The 23328-nt window shown below is 36.3% G+C and overlaps 1 protein-coding gene across 1 annotated transcript in view; it reads right to left on the reverse strand.

The window, feature by feature from the left end:
- Positions 1-23328, reverse strand: part of LOC149578497 (Mitochondrial inner membrane translocase complex, subunit Tim44-related protein) — a 220744-nt gene that overhangs the window by 95099 nt on the left and 102317 nt on the right. The window contains exon 4 of the mRNA XM_089829480.1: positions 9169-9251. Within this exon, the coding sequence (XP_089685606.1) occupies positions 9169-9251 (83 nt within the window). The remainder of the gene's footprint in view (positions 1-9168; positions 9252-23328) is intronic.

The raw sequence follows: 23328 nt of genomic DNA on the forward strand, positions 1-23328 counted from the left end.
GACATAATTGATAGGAGATGGCAAAATCAGCTTTATAAGCCCACCCACGCAGTAGCCTATTAACTCAATCCGGCATACCGTTTCTGTGAAGATATCAAGGTAGATGAGGAGGTTCTTAGTGGCCTATATAATATGATATCGAAGATGGCCACTAATGCCACAGATATATTGCTTGAGATAGATGCCTATAATAATGCATCAAGGCCCATTTTTTCAAGTGAAATTTGCAAAGAAGGTCGTACAAAATTGCAACCAAGTAAAAATTGCAGCTTAAGCCTTCTACAATCTAATTTCTAAATTTCTAGCTTTAAACTTTAAGTTTAAACCTTAAAGTTCAAATTTTGAAATGAGACTAATATTTTTTTCTTTTCCTTTTTTCAAAATTCAAATAGATGGTGGCAAATGTTTGGGCCTTCAACCAAAACCTTAAGCAAATCGACATCCGCATTTTGAGCCAGCCAATTAGCGCTTCTGGATATGAGCGCAATTGGAGCATGTTCGAGCACATCCACTCAAAGAGGTGTAACAGGTTGTCTATGGAGAAAATGAATAGGCTAGTCTTTGTGCATTACAACCTGCGCATTAGGATGAAGGAGATTTTGGATAGTGACACCTCTCTGATTACTTTAGAGGAGGTTGATCCAAAGTCTGAGTGGATCACTGAGGCTACTGATCCTATCTTTGATAATGAGGACCTACAGTGGATTGACCAGGCAGATAGAGAGGGTCAGGCTGAGGCTTTGGCTATGGTAGCAGAGGACCAAAGAGCTCTAGTTGTTCCTAGTGGCACCTCACAGGCATTGGCAGAGCCAAAGACTACAGTTGATCCTAGTGGCACCTCACAGGCATTGGCAGAGCCAAAGACTACATTTGATCCTAGAGGCACCTCACAGGCTGATGCTATGGCTAATTAGTCATCCAGGACCTACCTTAGACACCTTACTAAGAGGCATTTTATAGATCATACTGAGCCTGAGGTTGAGGTTGGGGATGAGGATGAGGATGACGATGACGATGACGATGAGCTTGAGGATGATGATGAGGACTTCGACTAGGAGCCATAGCTATAGTCTTGTTTTAACTTTTTGTTTAACTTAATATATGATCAGAATTTGGAACATTTGATGATGACTATTGATTCATTGAATCTTGATGTGTTGGATTTCATAATACATAATACATATTACATATACATTTTAATGGGTTGCATGGATCTATCATTTTATATATGATTGTATGTTTTACTTTTATAATATTTCCTTCAGCTAATGTTTAAACTTTAATTACTAGTAATATAGTATTTAGCAATTTACCTTTATAGTATTGTACAGTGTACTTATGTAATCGATGTATGTTTGACTTTTAACTTTAAGTATGTGCATTATGATCAAATTATCTTCTATTTAATGATGTTATTGTGTCTTTAAGCTTTATTGAATAATGGGTGCATGGAATGTTCTTTAAATCCTAAAAAATCTCAAAATTTTGAGATTTTTTCACCTTGCCGAGTCACCGCCGAATCATCGCCGAGTCATTTCCGAGTCCGAGCTGGGTCACGAGTCAAGTTACCCTTGCCGGGTCCGAGTCACGTTACTTTGTTAAAAAGGGACAGAAAGTATATTGGAATACCCTGTAAAGCCACAACGAGTAGCTGTAGTTTACCAGCATTACTAAGGATTTCCCCTTTCCATCCTGCCAGCTTCTTTTGGATTCATTCAACAATAGTGTTCCAGAAATCATTAGTCACCTCCTTAATGGTTAACGGTAGGCCAAGGTAAGTATCCGGAAGGTTAGCCAACCAGCAGCCTAGGATATTCCTAATCCTCCTCTACATAAGAGCATCAGTGTTAAAAAAATAAAGTGTAGTTTTAAAGTAGTTTATTTGCTGACCTAAGTTGTCTTCATAGTTTCTAAGTATACTCTTCCATGCCCCAGCTTCCATAATAGAGGACTCTCCAAAGAGAAAGGTATCATCAACGAATTGTTGTGATACTTCAGATTCAGCAGTGGTAGCAGGTTTAATTCCTTTAACACATCTCGTATTTACCAATTTGGTAAATGATCTCCCCAGGACCTCTGCCACCATAATAAAGAGGTAGGGGTAAAGCGAGTCTCCTTGCCTTAAGCCTCTTTCTACTTCAAAGTTGCCCCAAGGAGAGTCATTCAGTAGGACCGCATATTGTATAGTGCCCACCATCATCCTTATAAGGTTTATGACTTTATCATTAAACCCCTCTTTCAAGCACATCATAAAGGAAGTCCCACTTTAGCTTATCATATGCCTTAGATATATCCAACTTGAAAGCCATAACAAGTCTTTTACTTTTCTCCATGGAATGTATGATCTCGTGAGTAGTTATTGCGACATCCAGAATTTGCCTTCCCAGCACAAACCCCTTTTGTGGTGCTCCTATGATGCTCTCGAGGAAGGGCTTGATCCTATTGACCAACACTTTGGCAAGAATTTTATAGACTGTGATACACAGGCTTATAGGTCTAAAGTCCAGGAGACTCATGAGTGTCAGAGTCTTAGGGAGCAGAGCAATAAATGTCCTATTTATCCTTTTTAGCATCTTCCCGTTCTAAAGAAATCCCTAGTAGCCTAGATTAGCTCATTTTTAATGACCTCCCAAAAATGCTGGAAAAATGTTGGGGGGAAACCATCAGGTTTTGGGACCTTGTAAGCTTTCATGGAAAAAACAACCCTTTTCACTTCCTCCTCTGTGATGTTTCCTAGAATGCTATTATTTTCCACATCTCCAAGCACTTGTGGAATTGTATTTATCAAACTTCTTCTAATAATTTAATTTCCTAATCTAAAATCCTTTTTATAAGTCTTGCTAAAGTATTCCACTGCATGTCTTCCCATTTCTTCCTGATCCTTATATTCTCCCCCCCTTCTCCTTCTAACCTATTGATCGTGTTTCTTCTTTTATGATTCGAAGCCGACCTATTAATAAAGTTGGTATTCCTGTCTCCCTCAGTTAACCATTGAACCCTTGATCTTTGCTTCCAAAATATTTCTTCCCTCAAAATGATATCGTTCCATTTTTTTATATACTCTTCTTCTTCTTGACTAGCTTCATCCAAATTATTTTTTTATATACTCTTCTTCTTCTTGAGTAGCTTTTCCTCCACATCTGTTTTGACTTTGAACAAATCTCCAAAGGAGCTCTTAGCCCAGCCCTTAACATTTCTCCTTAGATTATCTAAATTTTGAGTTAATATGTACATAGCAGTACCATTAATCCTTATATTCCACCACTCTTGGACTCGGTCTTTGAATTCCAGGTGGGATTGCCACATAATCTCATACCTGAAAGGTTTTGGACCACCTTTAATACCATCCTCCTGATGAAAGATTAAAGGGGAATGATCTGAAGCAATTCTTGTGAGGTTCTCCAAGAGGGAATTACTCAACCGATTCCAATTCCCCGTCATCATCAATCTATCCAGTCTTACTTGAATGAGATCACCTCCTTTTCTATTATTAGTCCATGTGAATGGGTTCCCTCTCAGATCAACATCAATGAAATACATTTTTCCCATAAAATCATAAAGGTCCTGCAAGCTTTCAGGGTAGTCCTTCCACCCAACTTTTCCGAATGAGAGGAGGGTATTAAAATCTCCCATACACATTAACTATTTATCCTTCATAGTTTCTAAAATCCTTTCCAGCTTTCCATAAGTTTCCTTTCTCCCTATCTTGTTATTAGAAGCATAGATATTGATGAGCCCCCATCTTTGATTACCAGTTTGGAACTCCATTATAACAAAAAAATTATCTCTCCATACCTCAACCCCCATCATAGAACACGGGTTCCACATGGTGGCAATACCCATTGAGGCTCCATCAGCATCCATATGCATGAAGGCAGCCCTAAGCCAAACATGACTTACTAATCTATCAAAATTAGCACTAGACATTTTTGCTTCTTGAATTAACACACAGTCCACCTTCTCCTGAAATATGCATTGTTTTAAAGCATACTTTTCTGAGGGTTATTTAATACCCTTCAATTCCAAGAGAGAAATTTCATTTCTTACCTCTTGTTACAGTCTCCAGTGTAAGCTATTTACCACTGGTGACGTCCCTTGCTGCTTGTTTTGTCCTGGTTGCTCTACTAGTTAGTCTTCCAACTGTACCACATGTTTCGACATATGGTTCTTTTCCCCCCTTTTCTTCCTTTTTTGTACTTCCCATTCCTCATTATCACCCACTTGTGGGGAACCAAGGCTTAGTTCCTTTTCAACTTTATCCAAGCTTGCCATAACTTTTGCTACTATCTCTGCCTTCCTCATTCTCAGAGGGGTGTATAACCTTTCCTATGGAGCACAATCTACAGCAATATGTTCCTGTAAGCCTTTACCACCCAAACTTGTTGGAGTACTAGAAAGGGATTATTGTGCCACTATTTCACCTTCCTCCATCATTTCTCCTTCTTTAAGTTTCCCTACAGGTGACCTTATTAATTCCTCTATTTCCCTTCTAAATGGATACTCTTCCATCTTCTTCTTTTCCTCTAAAGCTTCCCCCTCTTCAGGTTCACTTTGTCCCCTAGACCCTTTGACAGGGTTATCCTGTATCATATTAGCCTCCAGGTTTTGGTCAACCGCAACCACCTCCTCAAGTCTTGGGGCTTCCGACGATTCCCCGAAAGTATCTTTTACAATTCTTGGGGATCCTTCTTTTTGTTTCTGCTTCTGTAATTGAGCTTTATAGTCAACTATAACATGCCCAAAACGTCCACACTTTTGACGGAAAAGTCCCGCATTCTCATACTATATGGGTTGGTATCTCTCTCCACATTTAGTTTTTAGAGTGATGACAGTCGAGAGAGCCCGATTTAGTGCCACATTCACACAGAATCTAGCATACACCAGTCTGGATTTTTGCATTGTCACTATGTTCGTAGTAACAAAGTGACAAAAGGAATTTCCTATCCACCTTAGAATCTTCTCATCCCAGAATTCTAAAGGTAAACCAGGTAACCTTACCCATACAGGAGCTAGTTTGTTAAGCTCTACACTAGCATCAAAGCCCGGGAGCCACCTTGTTAAGGCAAGATAGTGTTTGCCGTAATACCATGTTCCCGAGAGTATAAGATTTATATCTTCCTCTGTCATGAATTTAAAACAAAAAAGGCCACTAGGCATCGCAGAGATGCTAACACTACCCTTAATCTTCCATTTTTGACTTACCCACTTCCGGACCATCTCTATTGTGGGTCTAAACGCAACAAATCTTCCCACAACACAAAGTTTGAGGCTAGGGGTAACGCTGTCCACCAGAGTATTCGAGAGGAATATTAACGGCCCATTAGCACCATGAGCAATCTTGTGATCCTCCACAGAATCTCTAACCGCCCGAGAACACACAAGCGCATTCTTCCAGCCTCCAATGGTCCCATTAGTCAGCTTTTTTCCACCATCCACTGGGCTACCAGCCGGTTCAACATTTCCCAAGGGAGTTCTCCCCACCTCTATGGTCCCACAGCAGTCTTTCGTGACTTCCAGATCTTTGTGCAGGGTTAACACCATCTGCAGTTTCGGGCATAGTGGAGGGTCCGGAGGCTTAGGGCCCCCCATGAGTGAATTCAAAATTTGAAAAGGAGCGGCAACGGGCGGCAAAGTTGCAGAGTGTTTCTAAGAGATATTTGATTGTAACAATGTATATGTTATACATATGGTTAGTTATATTATTTTATACTAACTAATGATGTTTAAACCTTGGAGACATGTCACCTTCTCTTATACTTATATGAGATCCAAATCTGCATTTGAAACATAACTATAACAATGGCAATATTATTACATTTACAGACACAATCCATGTTATTTATCAAAAGGGGGGTTCCATTGCAACCCTCACTACAACAATTAGAAGTAGTATCTTCAAGGTTCGTGGCACACTTCATAAAAAATGAGTCAAAGTCATGATTGATAGTAGCGCCACCCTCAATTTCATCCATTCATCGTTGGCCACTTGTAAGCGCTTGCATGCAGTAGAGCATGGAGGATTTTAGGTCAAGGCTGCCAGAGGGACCTTGTTACCTTGCACTCACGTGATTCCAAGGCTCAACATTCCATGGGAAACTATCCTTTGACAAATGATTTCTATCATAGATCTCGTTGATGTTGATATCATATTGGGCATCCAGTGGATGGAGACCCTTGATCAGTACATCCAAAGCTTCAAGAGGATGGACTTTTCATCTGAGACAGATGGCAAGAAGGTGTTGCTAAGAGGAATGTCAAATAAAGGACCGAGGGAAGTCACAATCAAGAAGATGGAGGCCATTTTTAAGCATCATATAATCCCAAAATTTTACTTTCATGCTGTGGTGGCAAGTAAAAACATGACAATCAACACTTTACCCCATTCCTTAGATGATTGGCAAGCCATTTCTTGGTCTAGTACTCCAAAAACACTTTTGCATGTCAATTGATAGATGGCTATATACATAATAAAAGATACAAAGTGATTAATGATATCATCTACTACGACGATAAGATCTGCTTGGTGCCTGACTCCAAACTGAAGAAGTTGATTACCGAAGGTTTCCCATAATCGAATTTACAATTGTTAGAGGACAAGCAATTTTTGGGAGAGGGGGACTATAATGTCCTTGTCATTAAATAAAACAAATTAATAACTTTATTTGGGGTCTTGATTGATTTTTGTATATCTTAGGCCCATCTTTAATTTTTTGTAGGTGGTGTTTACTGTGCCTTGTGTAGGCACATTGTTTCAACCTCAAGAGTTTTCCTCCGACGGGGTATATATGTCTATTGGATTAGTTGTTGTAGCTATGTGAATTTGAATTACTTAATTTGTACTATGAATCCCAATTGGAGTTCAAAATTATTCGCCATTTCAAAAGTGAAAGATCTTCCCTACTTGGCTATTCTGGTTTCGGTGGGATTCAACCCTCACCCTATTTCATCTTTGTATTACTTTGCTTCGGATCTAGCACATCTGGAGCGCCATCTTTGTTTGCAAATATAATTGCACCAACTTACGACTTACAAATCTGATAACTTTCCAAAGAGTTGATTCAAACCAAGTATGAACATGGATGACAAATCTACCAACATCCCGTATGGCATCCCCGCTGCACTGCATCCCCCCTGAATCGAGTTCACCTTCAGCTTGAGTTCTCCTTTGGGTCAAGTTCTCCTTCAGGTCAAGTTTCCCTTCGGATCAAAATCCCCTTTAAACCGAGTTTCCCTTCGAATCGAAATTCCCCTTTGGATCGAGTTCTCCTTCGGGTCGAGATCCCTTCCGGACTGAGTTTCCCTTCGGATCGAGATTCCCTTCAAACCAAATTCCCTTCGGATCGACTTCCCCTTCATATCAAGTTCTCATTCGGGTCGACTTCTCCTTCGGTTCGAGTTTTCCTTCAAATCGACATTCCCTTCGGATCAAGATCCCCTTTAGATCGCGTTCTCCTTCCAATTGAATTTTCCTTTGGGTTGAGTTTCCCTTCGGATCAAGATCTCCTTCGAACCAAGTTTCCCTTTGGATCAAGGTTCCCCTTTGGATCAAGTTCTCCTTTGGGTCAAGATCCCCTTTGGACAAAGATTGCCTTCATACAAAGATCACCAACGACCAAGATCATCTTGGGGACATTACAGTTGCAGCACTGGTACACCATGATAACATTCACAACCTTATTGAAGACAAGAAGGCTCAATCGAAAAAGCATAAACTGGCATAGAAGGTGAGTCTTATGTTGCTCATTTATAGTGGGTCAAAACAGCTTTTGAAACTTGGAAATCAGAATATTTATGTCTACATTCAGGCGGGAATCACCTCTTAAAGGTTGTTTAAATATATGCTAAACAATTAAGAGAAGAAGAGAATGAGGTTAAAAAACTCAATTGGAAGATTAACGCCACTCAAGAGATATTGGCTATAATTGGTTGCCCTTCAAGAATCCAAAAAAACAGACTTTGGTCACTAATCAATTCAAGGAACAAGAGAACAAGGGAAGGACTGAGTTTTTCAGGGAGTGATCAAGGAACTTGATAGGATTCAATAGACTTATGACTTGGATAGCTACCCCACGAAATTGTTGGTACCACTAGAACATCAAGATGAAATGGAAAACATTCAATTGGTTGACAATTGTTTATTTAGCATGGATGCTGATTTGACATTTGATAATCCACTTTTTGAGGTTGATGAGGAAGATCTTTCTAATTCACATGATGAGGATGTGATTGATTGTAGGATTTGAGACCCAAGCACAATTATTAGTAATGAGTCTGGGCTATAGGATTGGAGTGATTGGTCGATTTCTTAAGTTAGAATTGCTGCTCATTTTTCAATTAGCTTATATACTGTTCCAAGTTATATTTATTTCATTGTGAATCAAGCTGTTGTGGAGGCATTTAAGTTATCAGAAGCAATTGTGCTTCAAATTGTTGATGTTGTATTCATTGAGTGTTGCGATAAAATATTGTCCTCCAGCAATTTAGGGGTGTATATAATGGCATAACATAATAGAGAGTTGAGGCTCAGTTTCATAGCAAAAAGTTCTATTATAATACAGCAAGCACAGCGGCAGTATTCAACCATATCAAATTCATTTATGTCAAGGAAGCCACCTATTAAAACTTTTGAAGGGTATTGTCTTAGAGCGATTCTATTTGGAGTGTTGCAGATATCACACTTAGTTCATGGATGGGATCGATTACGAGAATGTGCTCATTGCTAAATGGATGGAAGTTATTTGTCTTTTTAGTTGATTTAATTTATAAAATTTAAAGTTAAGTCGCTCAACATTGTGTTTGGTCATTTAACTTAGTTTTCAAATGTTATGTTCATAGATTGGGAGTCAAATTGTACTACTTATTGATTTAGAGTCATTGAATTTATGTTTATCAAAGTGTAAAAGTGTTTAAAGTAAAAATAGATTAAAAATTAAAAAATATTAATATATTTGTGTGTGTCTGTGTGTGTGTGTCAATTGGAGTGCATAATCAGTGGTCAACAATTATATGGCTTACAACAATCATTTAGAGTTGAAAATCAATCAATTATACTATTTTATATGTTATGTGCCTTACAACTATCATGTAGAGTTAAAAAAATAAAACAGTTATACTATTTTACATAACACGTTATAAATTAAGAGAGAACAACTTGAGATAATTACAAACCTTTTCAAAACCGAAATAGGTTCAGGAGTTTTATATGGTTCCAAAATTATTCCAGGACTTACAAGAGAGAGCTGCAAACCTACCTACAAACACACAAAATGAACAAGGTATTACTCAATGGAAAGAAATAAAATGACATATAATTTGCAATCGAAAAGATAGTAAATACAAAATCCCTATCAATGCATGATATGATCGTGTTATACATGATAATAAATAATCTACAGTGTTCCATGGAACTCTGAAATGGGGGATGGGTTTTTGGAACAGGGGACCAAGGGCCTAGATTATGCACGGTGGCGAGGGGATGGGATCGATATACATATAATACTTGAAAATCTAGTTGTAAATGATTTATAAGAATTTATAATTCTAAGGAAACTTTGGCAAATCAGTAAAACAACAAAATTGCAAATACTGAACATTGAAATTAAAATGGCTTGATACAAAACAAATTTTGACAAATGAAAATGTTGAATGGGAGATTTCTATTATGTCAAAAATATCTTTAAGATGATTACAATGTAGCATGATATCAAAATCAGCACAAAATGTGAAAATGTAATAGAGGCCTCTAATCATCACCAAACTCTTCACCACTTGGACTACTTGAGTCCACATGGTCAAGTTGCACCGAACTAACAGAAACCAGCCCTGCATTTGAAATTGAAACACCCTCATCAGTCTTAATGACTCCTTTGGCTCCTCATCCTATCATGTTAATGGACTCTCCTTGCACACAAATGTCTTGTGAACAATGAGAGGCAAAGCACTATGTATAGCCACAAGGTTCTCTTCTCTCCTAGAGATAACTTTGTTCCCCTTAAGAGAATGGATAAAGCTATGGGTAGAGAAATTCCTGTCAGAAACTGAAGAACTATAAACCTAAGATATAAAGAAACTGAATTCCAAGAGCGATAGTCAAAGATTCTGGTTTATGGCAATTCCACCACAAAATCAGTTCTTGTTGTGCCATAGTTGCCATATCCATCTTGGCTCCCTCAAATTAACCCCTAAGAGTGGCAAATTTTGTCCACTCTATCTGAATTGTGCTGGGATCAAAAGGATCATACATCTCAATGGACCTAAAGAACCCTGCCTTCACCTCAACATCCTACATAAGTATGACTCCTACACCTCTCCAAGTTTAAGTGCATCCCCATCCTTGCATCTAATGACTTGGAAACATTGAGCAATGATGGATGTTGTCCATTTTATAATCACAAAATGGAGGCAACTCTATGAAACTGACATTAAAAGTTTCCAACTTCTATAAGTTGATTCACTACAAGATTCGTGCAAGTTGCTCAATTAATCCTTCCTAATCCATATTATGAATCTTCTTATTAAATGTCCTCGTCATGTTTTCTTTGTCTTTGTAAGCTCAATTAAATTTACTGGATCTAAAGGAATTTGTTTTATTTTTTAGGCCTCCAAAGTCCCTTTTTGCATTCTAATGTATTTGTTTTGGTTATTTTGGTCCTTTTGTTTCCTTTAATCTCTTGCTTTCGGTCACACACTCATTTTGAGCTATCTCAGGACTTGATCGAGGTTGTCAATCAAAAGATATTAAGGTTTAAGTGGATGTGTAATCGGACTTATAACCCCAATTTCATATTTTAAACTTTAGATCTTTTATTTTGTTGTTATGTTGCACTTTTTATATGTTTATAACTTAAAATCACTTTTAAATGTCTTTATAAGTTATTAAGTGCACTTTTTGATCTTTTATGTTATAACTTAAATCTCTCAAGTTATAAAGTGCACCCTTTCAACCTATTTACACATTACACATGCACTTTAAGTTATAACATAAATCACTTAAGTGAAAAGTGTAGCTGTTCAACCAATTTGCACATTACACGTGAACTTTTATATGCAATGTGTAATAGGCTCCAAAAAGTATGATTTCAAATAAGTGAACAATTAAACATGTGCAAAAAAGAAGTCAAGTGAAATAAACAAGTTATAACAAGTCATTTACATATCCATTGTAGCCAATGTGCAAATGCACTCAAAAAGTGTGATTTATTATCATTTAAACATGTAAATGAACCCAATAAATGTGATTTGGCTTGTTTTGATCCCATTCCAAGTGCAAATCACACTTCTTGAGACCATTTGCATATTATATCTCACATTACTTCCATATACAGTATGCATTTCACTTTGGAAACCACAATTGGCTTGCAAAACAACTTCTTTTCTTCAAAATTATTTGACTGGGTGTGTTACATCCCAATTTTTCACCTAATTTAAAATATAGCCATTGAAGTCACACGAAGTCAGTTGATAGTTAAATTGGTTATAATCCTGTGAAATGATAAGATGGTTAGTCATTATCATTACTTATCACGAATTCATGGAATTGAATAAGCGGTTAGCCGTTATGATTATTTATGATTAAATAACTTGTTATGGTAATATGAATTAAATGCGGAGAATTTCCTTGTAGGAAGCACGTCGAAGGGGTGGAAGCATCGTCAGAAAAGAATTAGGCAAGAGCATCACCATCACTCAGCAGATGGGTTGAGGACCTAGCAACTTGAAACAGGATACATCTATGGGACCCACATGAGCTATTAAATAAATAATTTAAAATATAAAATAATTTAACTAAAATAATTAAATTGAATTATAAAATGTACCTCAAAGGATTTAACTTGATCTTTCACCTTATTATTATAATAGATATATCTATATACATACACATAAAAATAAAAATGAAATGGCACCAATAAATTAAAGTATCATAATCTAATGATCTCACCTCATCGATATACTTATGTGAACATATATAAGAATGTATTATAATAATAAAATGAAATTATAATCTCTTCAACTCCTCCTTTTCTTTATTTCTTTTCCCTCTTCATTTTTCTTCTTTTTCAAATCGAATCAATGTTTAGGAATTCGAATGGACTTCTTGAAACCGATAGAAGCCAAGGAGCCACGGCTAACCTTTAAAACAAGCTACGAATCAACCAAGACAACATCTCTATCACTCTCTCAATTCATTTCCATTCTGCTACGTTTTTCCATTCCAAGTCAAGCTCATTTCTTTCCAAGTCACGATAATAGAGTCGAACTGTTCAGGTCAGCTCACCACTCTTTTACAGCGTTATAGCTTATTCAGTCTGCTACACACAATCCTTTCCAATATTTTTTCACTTCATTCGGACCCTGCATATTTTCAAATCGCATTATCATCACAAGGGGGTGGTGCATTAAGCAAAGTAAGAACATTGGTTTAAGAATACTAGTTGGTGGACGGCAAGAGGCCAAGATCCAATCTAAATACCAATCACATACATAACAGGTTGTTGTTATTCTTCCATCTTTCCAATTTATGAATTCTAATTGTAGTCGGCTAGGTCAAGAAAGATTAGTAATAGAACTACAATTATTATATGAATACTTGCTGATGGCTCTCGTGAATTCCATAAGTTCTGTTGATCTTTAATTATTGAGTGCTACTACCAGCACTAAGAAGTCAAAATGGAAGCTGTAGAGTGTTGTAATGATTATATATACCATCTCCATTAAATCAAATAACAATAGTATTAACCATGCAGTCTTAATCCATAACACTAAACCAGAATGCTATTGAATTTCAGACACCTAGGATTCACTAGCAATAAAGCCATGAAATGGTGAAGAGGTGTAAATGAAACAGAATGATCATAATCTTTAAACACCTAGGATTCACTGCTTGGTAGCCATGAAATGGTGAAGAGGTGGAATGAATCTGCAAGAACACAGAAGAGAAATCAGATATGATTAAATTAATTAATTAAACAATAAATTCTGCAATCTTTTAAGAATATCTTTTCCGAATAACAAATTGTGATAAGCTAGAACATATATGTTATTCATGAATTTGTTGGGAATCAACGAAAGAACAGGTTGTTTTGAGAATTTTGAACACCTGGGACTCACTCGACTGTGTAACCAAAGAAATGGGTGATGACGTGTGAGAAAGGAAATTACAATAACATGAAATAGTATCAGTTATGACATAACAATGTTTATAATTTTTAGTTTGAATTATTTAATGGTTCACACATGAATGTGTTAATTGTAACCTCCTGTCATCAAGTCGAGTGTTGTGGTTAGATACCAGGATGCTCAGTAGATGATAGATGTTCCAAGTGCAATTCTGGGTAGGGAGGGCCTTTCTCATTAGAGATTGTGTGAGAATTAAGTTAAGGTCTGTGGTTGGGTGGATGAAGCCCCTGAAAATGTTTCACCTCTTCCCAAGTTGTCAGACGTACAATAGACAAAGATAAGTTATACATTCAATTGGTTACCGAAAACAATTATTTTACTTTTATGATGTATATGCAAGACTAAGGTAAGAATAATTGAGTTTTATCATTATTACAGTTACTTTACACTTAGTTGCGAGAGATAGATTTGTTAGATGGATTGTTATCTCAATCTTTTATTTATATGAATATTGAATATGAGTATATCTTTTAATCTTAAGTTATTGTCACAGTTAAGCAATCGGAAGGAAAGGAATGATACAGTGGTATATGAAGCCCTGATTGATTTCGTGGTATCCGAAGCCCTAATTGATACAGTGGTATCTGATGCCCTAAATGATCCAGTGGTATCCGAAGCCCTAATTGATACAGTGGTATATGATGCCCTAAATGATCCAATTGCAATTGAATCCCTAAGCAATACAATGGTATCTGAAAGCCAAAATGATCCAATGGTAATCGATGCCCTAATTTATACAGTGGTTTATGATGCCCTAATTTTATATATTGGTAATTAATAGTATTCGTCTTTTGATTTTGATATAGCGGTATTGAATGATAGTCGTTATATGACTTTGTTATAGTGGTATTTGTGGTCTAATCTAAGTGGTTGCAGAAGCATCCCTACAATGATTTCTTGGTTCAAATTCCATGGTATGTGGATTTTAATTTAAATAGTAAATTCCTTGATGGTGTTTTATGTTCTTAGTTAAGAAATTTTGTTTAACTGATTTTAACCACCAATCTCTTTCATATGAACGAAACTGATCTAACCGTCTTCCATGAAAATGAAGTAATAATTGTATTTCTTTGAGTACATTAGTTGTTAATTAAGACTGGGAAAACTGCTCGTTACAAGATGTTTCACTTGCATGACATTTACATATGCATTTCACTTCCAAAACCAAAATTTTCCTCTTGAAGTAGATATGCAATGTGCAATGGCTTTTGAAAAGTGCAATTGGTCCTTCACTTATGTTTTCAAGCAAAATGCTATGTGTAATGGCTCTCTGACACTACAATTGACTTCTTATTTGTGCTTTCCATGTAGAAGTCGATGTGCAAACTCCAACGTGCAAAGGGACACAAAAATTGTGATTTACATATACTTGCCTTATAGCTTGCTAAACATGTAAACGGACCCAAAAAGTGTGATTTACATATGCTTGCCATATAGCTTGTTAAAAGGTGTAAAGGGGCCCGAAAAGTGCGATTTGCATATGCACCTTTCACTTGCATAGTTTTAAAATATATCAACGAGTTCAAAAATTGCGATCTACACTTGATTTGCTAAATGCAATGTGCAAATCATCTCCAAAACCGTGACTTGCATTAAGGTCAATATGCAAGGTGCAAAGCAACTCTAAAGTGTGATTTTCACTTGAACATGGCATTTGCACATCATTTAAATATGCAAGTCATCAAAAAATGTGTGATCTTCACTTTGACATTCTTTTGCAACATGCAATAGCTCTTGAAAAGTGCAATTTTAGGGTTGGCAATGAAAGATATTTAAAAGTTTTGCTCACCATTTGCAAATGCATTTGAAAAATCCGATTTGGAGAAGAGAGTTTCATTCCAACTTCATCTTTGCTCCAAGTTTTGCACTCTTCTTTCCAAGTGTAAAACTTTTGTTTTGTTTGCACTTCTAGCTCTAGTTGCATATTTGGTGCATTCCTATGCTCTTTGCTTTCCATTTGTTCATTTGCAGCCCTAGATTTATGTTCTTAAACACAACAAAATTCAAACTCTCATCCCTTGTAATGCAAAAAGGTTCTTCCTCTCAAAAAGGAAATTGTTTTTGTGCTTTTGAAGAATTTGTTCGTAAGGAAAATGATGAAAATTGTCTCAAGAAATGCAAGTTTCATCCATATTTTCAGCCTTCATTCTCAATCCATCTCCAAATTTGCCCAACTCCATACTTCCCAAATATTCAATCAGACTTTAAAACCCTGATTACAAACATGTACAAGTAAAAATGATGAAATTTTACCAATATGTAAATACATTTTTTAATCCTGATTTTGGAGAAAACTTACATTCTTAAGCATGAAATTTCCTATCCACATGCTCCCAAGCTACATCTACTTGCATTAATATTCATTCAAGCCAAAATCCACATTTTTTCCCATATGCAATTCACCTGGAAAAACAATATTTTGACCACTTTTTTCCCGAAAGAGAAGCTTTCCATGGCTTTTCCAGCCTATCTAAGTGTTCAAAAAATATCTAGATCATACCCAAAACACTTATCCTTCGTGGATCTTCCGTTATTGTCCAAATCTTGAACCCTTATGAATTCAATCCCATTGGAAGATGTTTTCCCTCTTTGGAATTTTCATGTTGCAACAAACTCTTTAAGTCAAGATATGTCAGAATTTCTTCAAAGAATAGAGACATCCTATCAAGAAGACATTCTTCGAATCATAAGAAGCAATATTTGTTTGGTCTCCACTTTCCCAATGGCTGTCCTAGAACTTGAGTTCATGTGGGAATGTGCCAATCACTTTGATTCAAAAAAAAACAGTTAAAGATGTTGATGGGATAGTTGTTCTAAGCTTACATCTGTGCATCATTAAGAAGAATTTCAAAGTGTCTGAAATTCCAGAATGTGCAAATCTAACAAAGGAGAACTCACAACAGCTATGGAATCAGAGAAAGCTTGATTACATCAAGTTTTCAAATGAAAACTGCAATTCATCCAAGAGAATCAGGAGCTTATCAAAAGATGCAACACCACAGTTATTAAAGTGACTCTAGTGGCTCAGAAAATTGGAACTCTTGATCTTGTAATCATCCACGATTGCATCACCAAGTAAAAAGCATTTGCTAATAATCTATGAGATTGATTCAGCAATTTCAGCATTTTTTCATTTTACTTTAAGTGTGTTTTCAGTTTGTTGCTTGTAGGTTTGGAAGACATCTTTCATATAATTAACTTGTATGCAGTCGAACTACACATGCCTTCAGCAATGTAATTGAATAAGTCTTCTTTCCTGTTTGACTTAGTCAAGGTGGTTAAGTTTATCCCACATTTTCTCCTCTTTTCTCTCACTCCTTTGGCTACATAAGGAAATATCTTCCCTTGTAAAATCTAAATATCATCTTTGTTTATGCAAGCAAGCTCTATAAGATTTGTGCAAGTATAACTGCGATTTATTTGTGCAAGTTCCAAAGAGAAGTGAATAAAAGAAGAAATTTGTTTCAAAGCTATGTTCGGTAATGATTGTTGTGGTGTAAATTGTAAGTTGTGTCTACAATTTGTATTGCTTTCTTGAATTCATGAAATCTTGTCTCTATTCAGAGCATTCATAGAATAGTTATTTTTAGTCTCTGTGTTGGGATAACTTAGGAATTAGATTTAGAAATCATTGTTTGTGGAAGTCTATGAGCTTCATTTGTGGTGGCGGAATTAGAATTAGAAATTATCGACTCATGGAAGATTGTGTACCCAACAAGTAGAAAACTCATCTTTGAAGGATTGCGTAGGAGTTTGTGAGCTCCCTATTCGTCCTTATAGCTTATGAACTAGACATAGATCTAAGTCGATACAATTACAATCAATCTATGAGTTGATTGGAGTTTATCAGTATCATTGTTCCAATTCAAGATATAAGTATAAATTGAGTTTCGCGGTTCCCATTGCCCATTTTATGAGTATTTGGATTCTTCCCTGAAAAAAGTGGAGAGAATATTGGTAACAACCCTATTTGATTCTCTCAACTTCTCGCTTGCCTTGAATTGATTCAAGTAACTGTTAATACCTAAAATTTGCACCCTACTAAAACTCTAAAGTTCAATTTTTCGGAATAACAAGTGAATATTTTTCTGCATGTAAGATATGCAACTTCAAAAATGAGACCTCCAAATTCTAGGTCAGTTCCTATTGGATAATCACCTATTTGTTCTTTAAAAACAACTTTAGAACTTGATAGGTTAAGAGGAAAGAGAACTTGCAGACTGAAAACTAAAACTTAACTATCAGGGGACGCACCAAAGATGTGAAAACAAAAGATATAACTAATAAGAATTTGAACGGACATATTTGACTGGTAAACAGTCATATTCTATATACGCTTGCATAAATATTTCACAATGAGGTCTTGGCCGAGATAGTTAAGGAAAAGCGGATATTCACTTAACAATCTCAAAATATGAAAACACACCAATTGTGACCTTCAAACAACATACACTCCTACAAATAGGTAAGAGCTGAGACAAGACAATGAGGAACGATGAAATTCATAGATTATCCCTATCAATCACGCATTTACACAAAGATGCAAAACGAAAAGAAGGCTAAGATTCAATAAGATTTCCTTCCAAAAGATTCAAACATAATATATTCAGTCTCCAAGATGAGTTACAAAAATATGCAAAAAGTACACTAAGGACAAAGAAATATGTCATAAAAGCCTCCTTTGCGTAATTAAAACTGCCAAAATAATGAGCCCAAAAATCACTAAGTAAAAAACTCTCAACCACATGGGTCAGATGCAGGTAAAAATCCTATTAAAAAGGGGTCTAGAACCTCCAAGATCAAGACTAATCAACCTCTAAACTCTACAAGTCATAAACATGTCCATGACTTGTCAAAAACTTCCCACAAAAAGCTCAAACTGTCCATAACCGTCTCTTAAAGACAATAAAGGAGTCAAAATCCAACCCCTTAATCTTCTCAACTCCACACTATATTCTCTCAATCTCCCTACATACGCTCCACATGTTTGCAACTGATTCAAACCACCAAGTCTTCATAATTGCAATTTTATCTTCATCCCCTTGGACACATAGCACACTTTGACTTCCAAGTCAAGGTGAGAAACAATAAAATGAAGTCATGCCCATTTTAATTATTTGGGTTATTTGCATTTAGGATGACAAAATTAATTACATGGTTTATAATCACCATTAAACAATTTTGTCTTACAAAAAAGATACGCAAAACACAAAATAATGAAAGGGAAGAAAAAGATAATAAAGGAAAACACTTTGCCTAGGGATATGATCACAGGACCCATATGGAAAAGAAATAAATCCCACAAAAAGAATAGTGGGTTCCAAAAACCATCACACTTAACTTGTGAGCCATATATCTCTTGTTCAAAACCCTAAACGCATTCATTTTACACTCAAGGAAATTCTGGAAAAGAGCTCGACTAACAGGGAATAACCCTAGCTGTTATAGATTCAATTTTACTTGAAATCTTTGCAATTTGAAGAGGCATTTCCTAGGCAACAGCTCTCTGCGACTTCACCTCTCACCTCTGTTTGACTTCCATGAGAGAAAGAGGACTTTGTTGAAGCTTTTTCCTTCCTCAAGTCATTCTATGCTTGAACCCTGCATATTTTTTGCATTCTCAAGCTTCCAATACACAGACTTTGTGTTAAAACAACGGTGAGCATTTCTGGTTGTTTTGAAAGCATCTTTTTTTATATCTGTGGCTGTTACAAGGGAAAGAAGGTCAGTTTGTAACAAAGAGCTGAACATTTATTTATTTCCATGCAAGTTAGTAAGTAACCCTCTACAGCCAGAACCACGGCCCACCATTCCTCTTGTTTCTAGTATTAGTTTTGATTGGAAATGCCATCAGCTTTCATAGCAGAGAAAGGGAAAAAAATGTTTCCTGTAGCTCAATCTATTCTGAAGCATTTTTCCTGTAAAATTTCTCTTCATTTTTTCCTCCTGGAGATCATCAGTTAATGAGCATTTTCATTGATATCTTCTAACAAATCTGAAACTTTCAGTTGAATCTCTCTCTGCTGATAGTTGAAGATTATTTGTGTGTTTTTTGTTTAGCTTTCGCATGGGTATCGCGGGCATGCATTTTCCTCTTATATTGGAACCCAGTTTGTGGGTCATCCTCACCTTGAGCTTGCTTGAACCAAAGCTGGATGTTTTGCATCTGGGGTGTTTTCATTTTTTCTTGTAAATATGAGTACTTGAGTTTTTCCAATTTGAACTTGTTACCATCATTTACTATGAGCCAATGACTTTGGCCGCAGCTATATACTGGTAAATCTGACTTCATGCTTAATACACAGATTTCCTGTGATGAGTTTATGAGCAAGGCTCGAATCTAGCTGAAATAATGCAATGTCTTCCAAAAAAATCGATTCATTTTCCTGACATTAATATTTCTGATAAATACCCATGATCTTAAGATGCTATTTTTCTCTGGGTTTTTTCTGTTACTAGAGAAAGCCGCCGGGAAAGAGCTGAAGTGTTTACTTACTGTTCCTCAGCTTCATTTGAAAACACTTATTCTGATGTATACTTCAACGCCTGGAAAGTCCATCTTCTTGCATGCTGAAAACTCCTTAATTTTGTCATGTGACAACTTCATTATTATGCATTACTAGGAGCATAGAGGCTGATCCTAACTGTTGAAGCTTCTTTTGAACATTATTCTCTAGCTGCTGCTGTAGACTTCAACTCTTAACCCTCGTGAATGCATACATTATTTTGAATATCAATCAACTTTTACGCATGTCTGCACCCAAGTGTATGCAAATAGTAATGGTAAAAATGCATCAATTTCTATATCCCGGCATATACACCACAGCTGTTTCAATCTTTTCCTTTTATTTGCTGAATCAGTTTTCAACATATGCTTATGGTAAAAAAATCTCAGATTCTCATATAGGTTGTCTGATGCATCTCCATAAACACATGTTTTGCACAGCATACCTTACATTCAGGGATTTGATTGAAATATTTGAAATGCTATGTGACTGGTTACATCTTTCTCATATTGCTGAAGCATAATGTTTCTTTACTTGCAATGATGGCATTTCTAGATTTTCATTGTCATGATCTTTCTTTAATTTTCCTTCAATATACTACGTGCCCCTGTATTATACATACTTCATTGCTTCCTGGGCGGCATTGTGACTGCTGTTGTTGTTATCAAAGATGCTTTTAGTCTTCGCTTGTTATAAACAGTTAGCTCTATCACTGTGAATGAACTTTCATAACCTCCTTGTAGCATATGATGTTCTTTCATTTGCTAGAAATGTTTTATCAAAGATTGATCTAGGAAACTTCAATGCATCTTCACTGATTTACTAGTTGTATTCGCATAACAAAAATCATTGGGTATCATCATGATGACGACTCTCTGTTATTGATCTTTGCTATATTTTCCATAGCTCTTCAAAACTTATGCTCATGCTGATCCAATTTGAACTTTTAACTGACATGACATTTTCATTCCGTAATTAATGACAATTTGCTTGCTCCAATTTTTTGTATAATACAGTTTTATTTGCTTTCACTCCTTGTCATGCATCTAGCTCTGTTGATGATTTGTCTCTTATGTTCACAGAATGAACTTCATGATTAATTGCTGAAATGAAAGTGCATTTCTATTTTGCTTGATTAGGGATGAACTCTTGCAACTTCACGTGTAGCACCTACTGTTTCTCAATTATTGCATCAGCACTTATTGTTTATGTAGTTGAAGATCATTGTATTGCACAAAAAGTTTTACGAATCCTTTTGAAGCCCGAACTGTCTAAGTTTATTGCACCTGGAACATATGCTGCTCTACATTTTGCTAGCATGATGTTGAGATAGCATAAATTCCAAATAAATTGTAAGGTTTCAACCATTGAATCTCGTCCCTTAAACAATTTCATGCTTGCCCTATTTGCTTATAATAAAAGGTTTCATTTCATTAATGAACATGTCCCTTTGATATTATATCTCCTCCTTGCTATATTTGTTGATTGATGACACGCTCGGCTCAAACCCTTGTGGAAGCCACATATTGCGTCCATCTGTCCTTAATTCATTTGTTGAACATGACACAAAACAGTCAAAAAAATAAATCAGGGTTTGGGATTTTTTGGATATAAATGCATATGTGGAGTAGGATGGTGAGATAGATTTGTCATTGCTTAGATCATTTTGATCTAACTGCCTTCTGTTTTACTTGCAGGATATTGCGCAGGAGCATGGAGAACATAGGGCAGCGAGACACGAAGGATGTGAAACACAACACGGCCAGTCATTCCAAGCCTAGGCAATGACTGGCTCCCATGAACCTCTTACCTCTATTTGCTTTCCGCATTTGTATTTATGTTCACTATATCAGATTCTGATTTATTTCTTTTGGTTAGTTTCATGGCCTGTGTGAAACATAATGAACACCTGATGAATAAACTTTACATTTTCAGAAAAGATAACATGTACTGTATTTTGTCTCTATGTTATGGCTTTATTTTTTCTTCATAAATTGTAACTTATATGCATGGAAAATATCAAGATTACATTACCATATGCATGGAACACAAACATTCAGATAGTCATTTAGTTCCTAGCAAGCATGGCTCTACCTATTTGAGCCAATAGGTGAAAAATGTATAGCAGTAACAGTGAGAAGGGGGAGCCTTCCCTTTAAGGTAGGAGAGACTTTGTCTCACACGTTGTGGTTGGAACCCCGGTTTTGTAACAAAAGTTCCAAAAACTGTCAGTTGCAAAATATCCACCCAACAATAGAGAATATATTTGGCATCACTCCAATATACATCACTCTGCATTATATCAGTTACACTCCTCTACTTTGCCCTCAAATGAAATGTTCTCTACTCGAAATAAACAGATAATGTCTCCTTTGACTGGTAGGAATTTTATCAAACAGCTGCCACGCAACCAAATACTAAGCAAAAATAAGACTGAACTGCCACTTCACTGTTTAATGATATTAATACTTCAAACTTCATAAGTCAACCAATGCTACCAAACTCCAATCAAGTCAGAATTAGAACTCGAATTCAGGAAAACAGTGTTAACGTTTTATATACATGACAAGGAAAACGACAACCATTAAGCTATTTGCCAAAAGCAAGATTACCACTCCTTACAATTATTAGAAAATGTGCTATATTAGAAAACAGAAGAGGTAGATGAGGATAGACCCGTAATAATGGCGACTATCATTCATGTAGTTGCAGTGAGCCATAAGACCCAGCCCGTCATCACTTCCAAGTGCTTGATCGATCCGTTGTCTACCACTACGACTCCAATAGTCCAGTCTGTATTGTTGACAGGAGCTGCAGCGTGCTATGGGAGAAACAAACTTCATGCGGATACCAAGAGCAAGGGACATGAAACATCAAGAATACCTCCCATGATCAATTCCAGTCAATACACCATGTTCTCGCAGTTGCCAACTAATAGCACATATTCTGTCCCGTGGTTACGTGGATATTTACGTGGAATGAAAATTTGCCGGCTTGTACCTATTAACTATCCCGTGACCCCACTGTATAGAAACCTGCTGCCAATGTACAAAACTGAGATGATAAGGGCTGCACTTACATTAAACTCCTCAAAATTCTTCAGCTTTGGGGATGCCTGCCTTCTAGAATATCGTCCAACTTAAGTTGGTGTCCTATAGATGCTTCAAAACTTATGCCAACCAATGTTACTTCCTACTATTCAAAACTTCCAACTTCTTGCCAAATTTCCAAATACCAAAACAATCTCAAATCTGATAGTGTAAAGTGAGATACTAGGTTTACGTCTAGCCTCACATTTTCCCTCAAGGGGTTCCATCCTTAGGAAAATCCAGTCACATTCAAGCAACCTTTAGAATTCATAAAATAACATATATATTTGTGGGGTCCCAATCCCAATGAAAACGCTTTCTTTTATCACCTCGAAGTGAGTGGAGAACAAATCTCTTAGCAATGTGGGATAAAGAGTTATTTTGTCTTTTAGGCACTTAATCATTTTGTCCTAAAGTGACTTTAAACAATAAAGTATATTACACCTCAACTTAATAAAATAAAGTGACTTTAACCTTTGGATTTCCCATTTAAATTCTATTCAATTGAAACCAAACACCTGTGTCTGGCTAGCATGCTAAATCACATGTCGTTAGCC

The sequence above is a fragment of the Cupressus sempervirens genome, chromosome 1 (genome assembly GCF_028749045.1).
Source record: "Cupressus sempervirens isolate cs-2001-9-10 chromosome 1, ASM2874904v1, whole genome shotgun sequence".
In the NCBI taxonomy this organism is placed as follows: domain Eukaryota; kingdom Viridiplantae; phylum Streptophyta; class Pinopsida; order Cupressales; family Cupressaceae; genus Cupressus; species Cupressus sempervirens.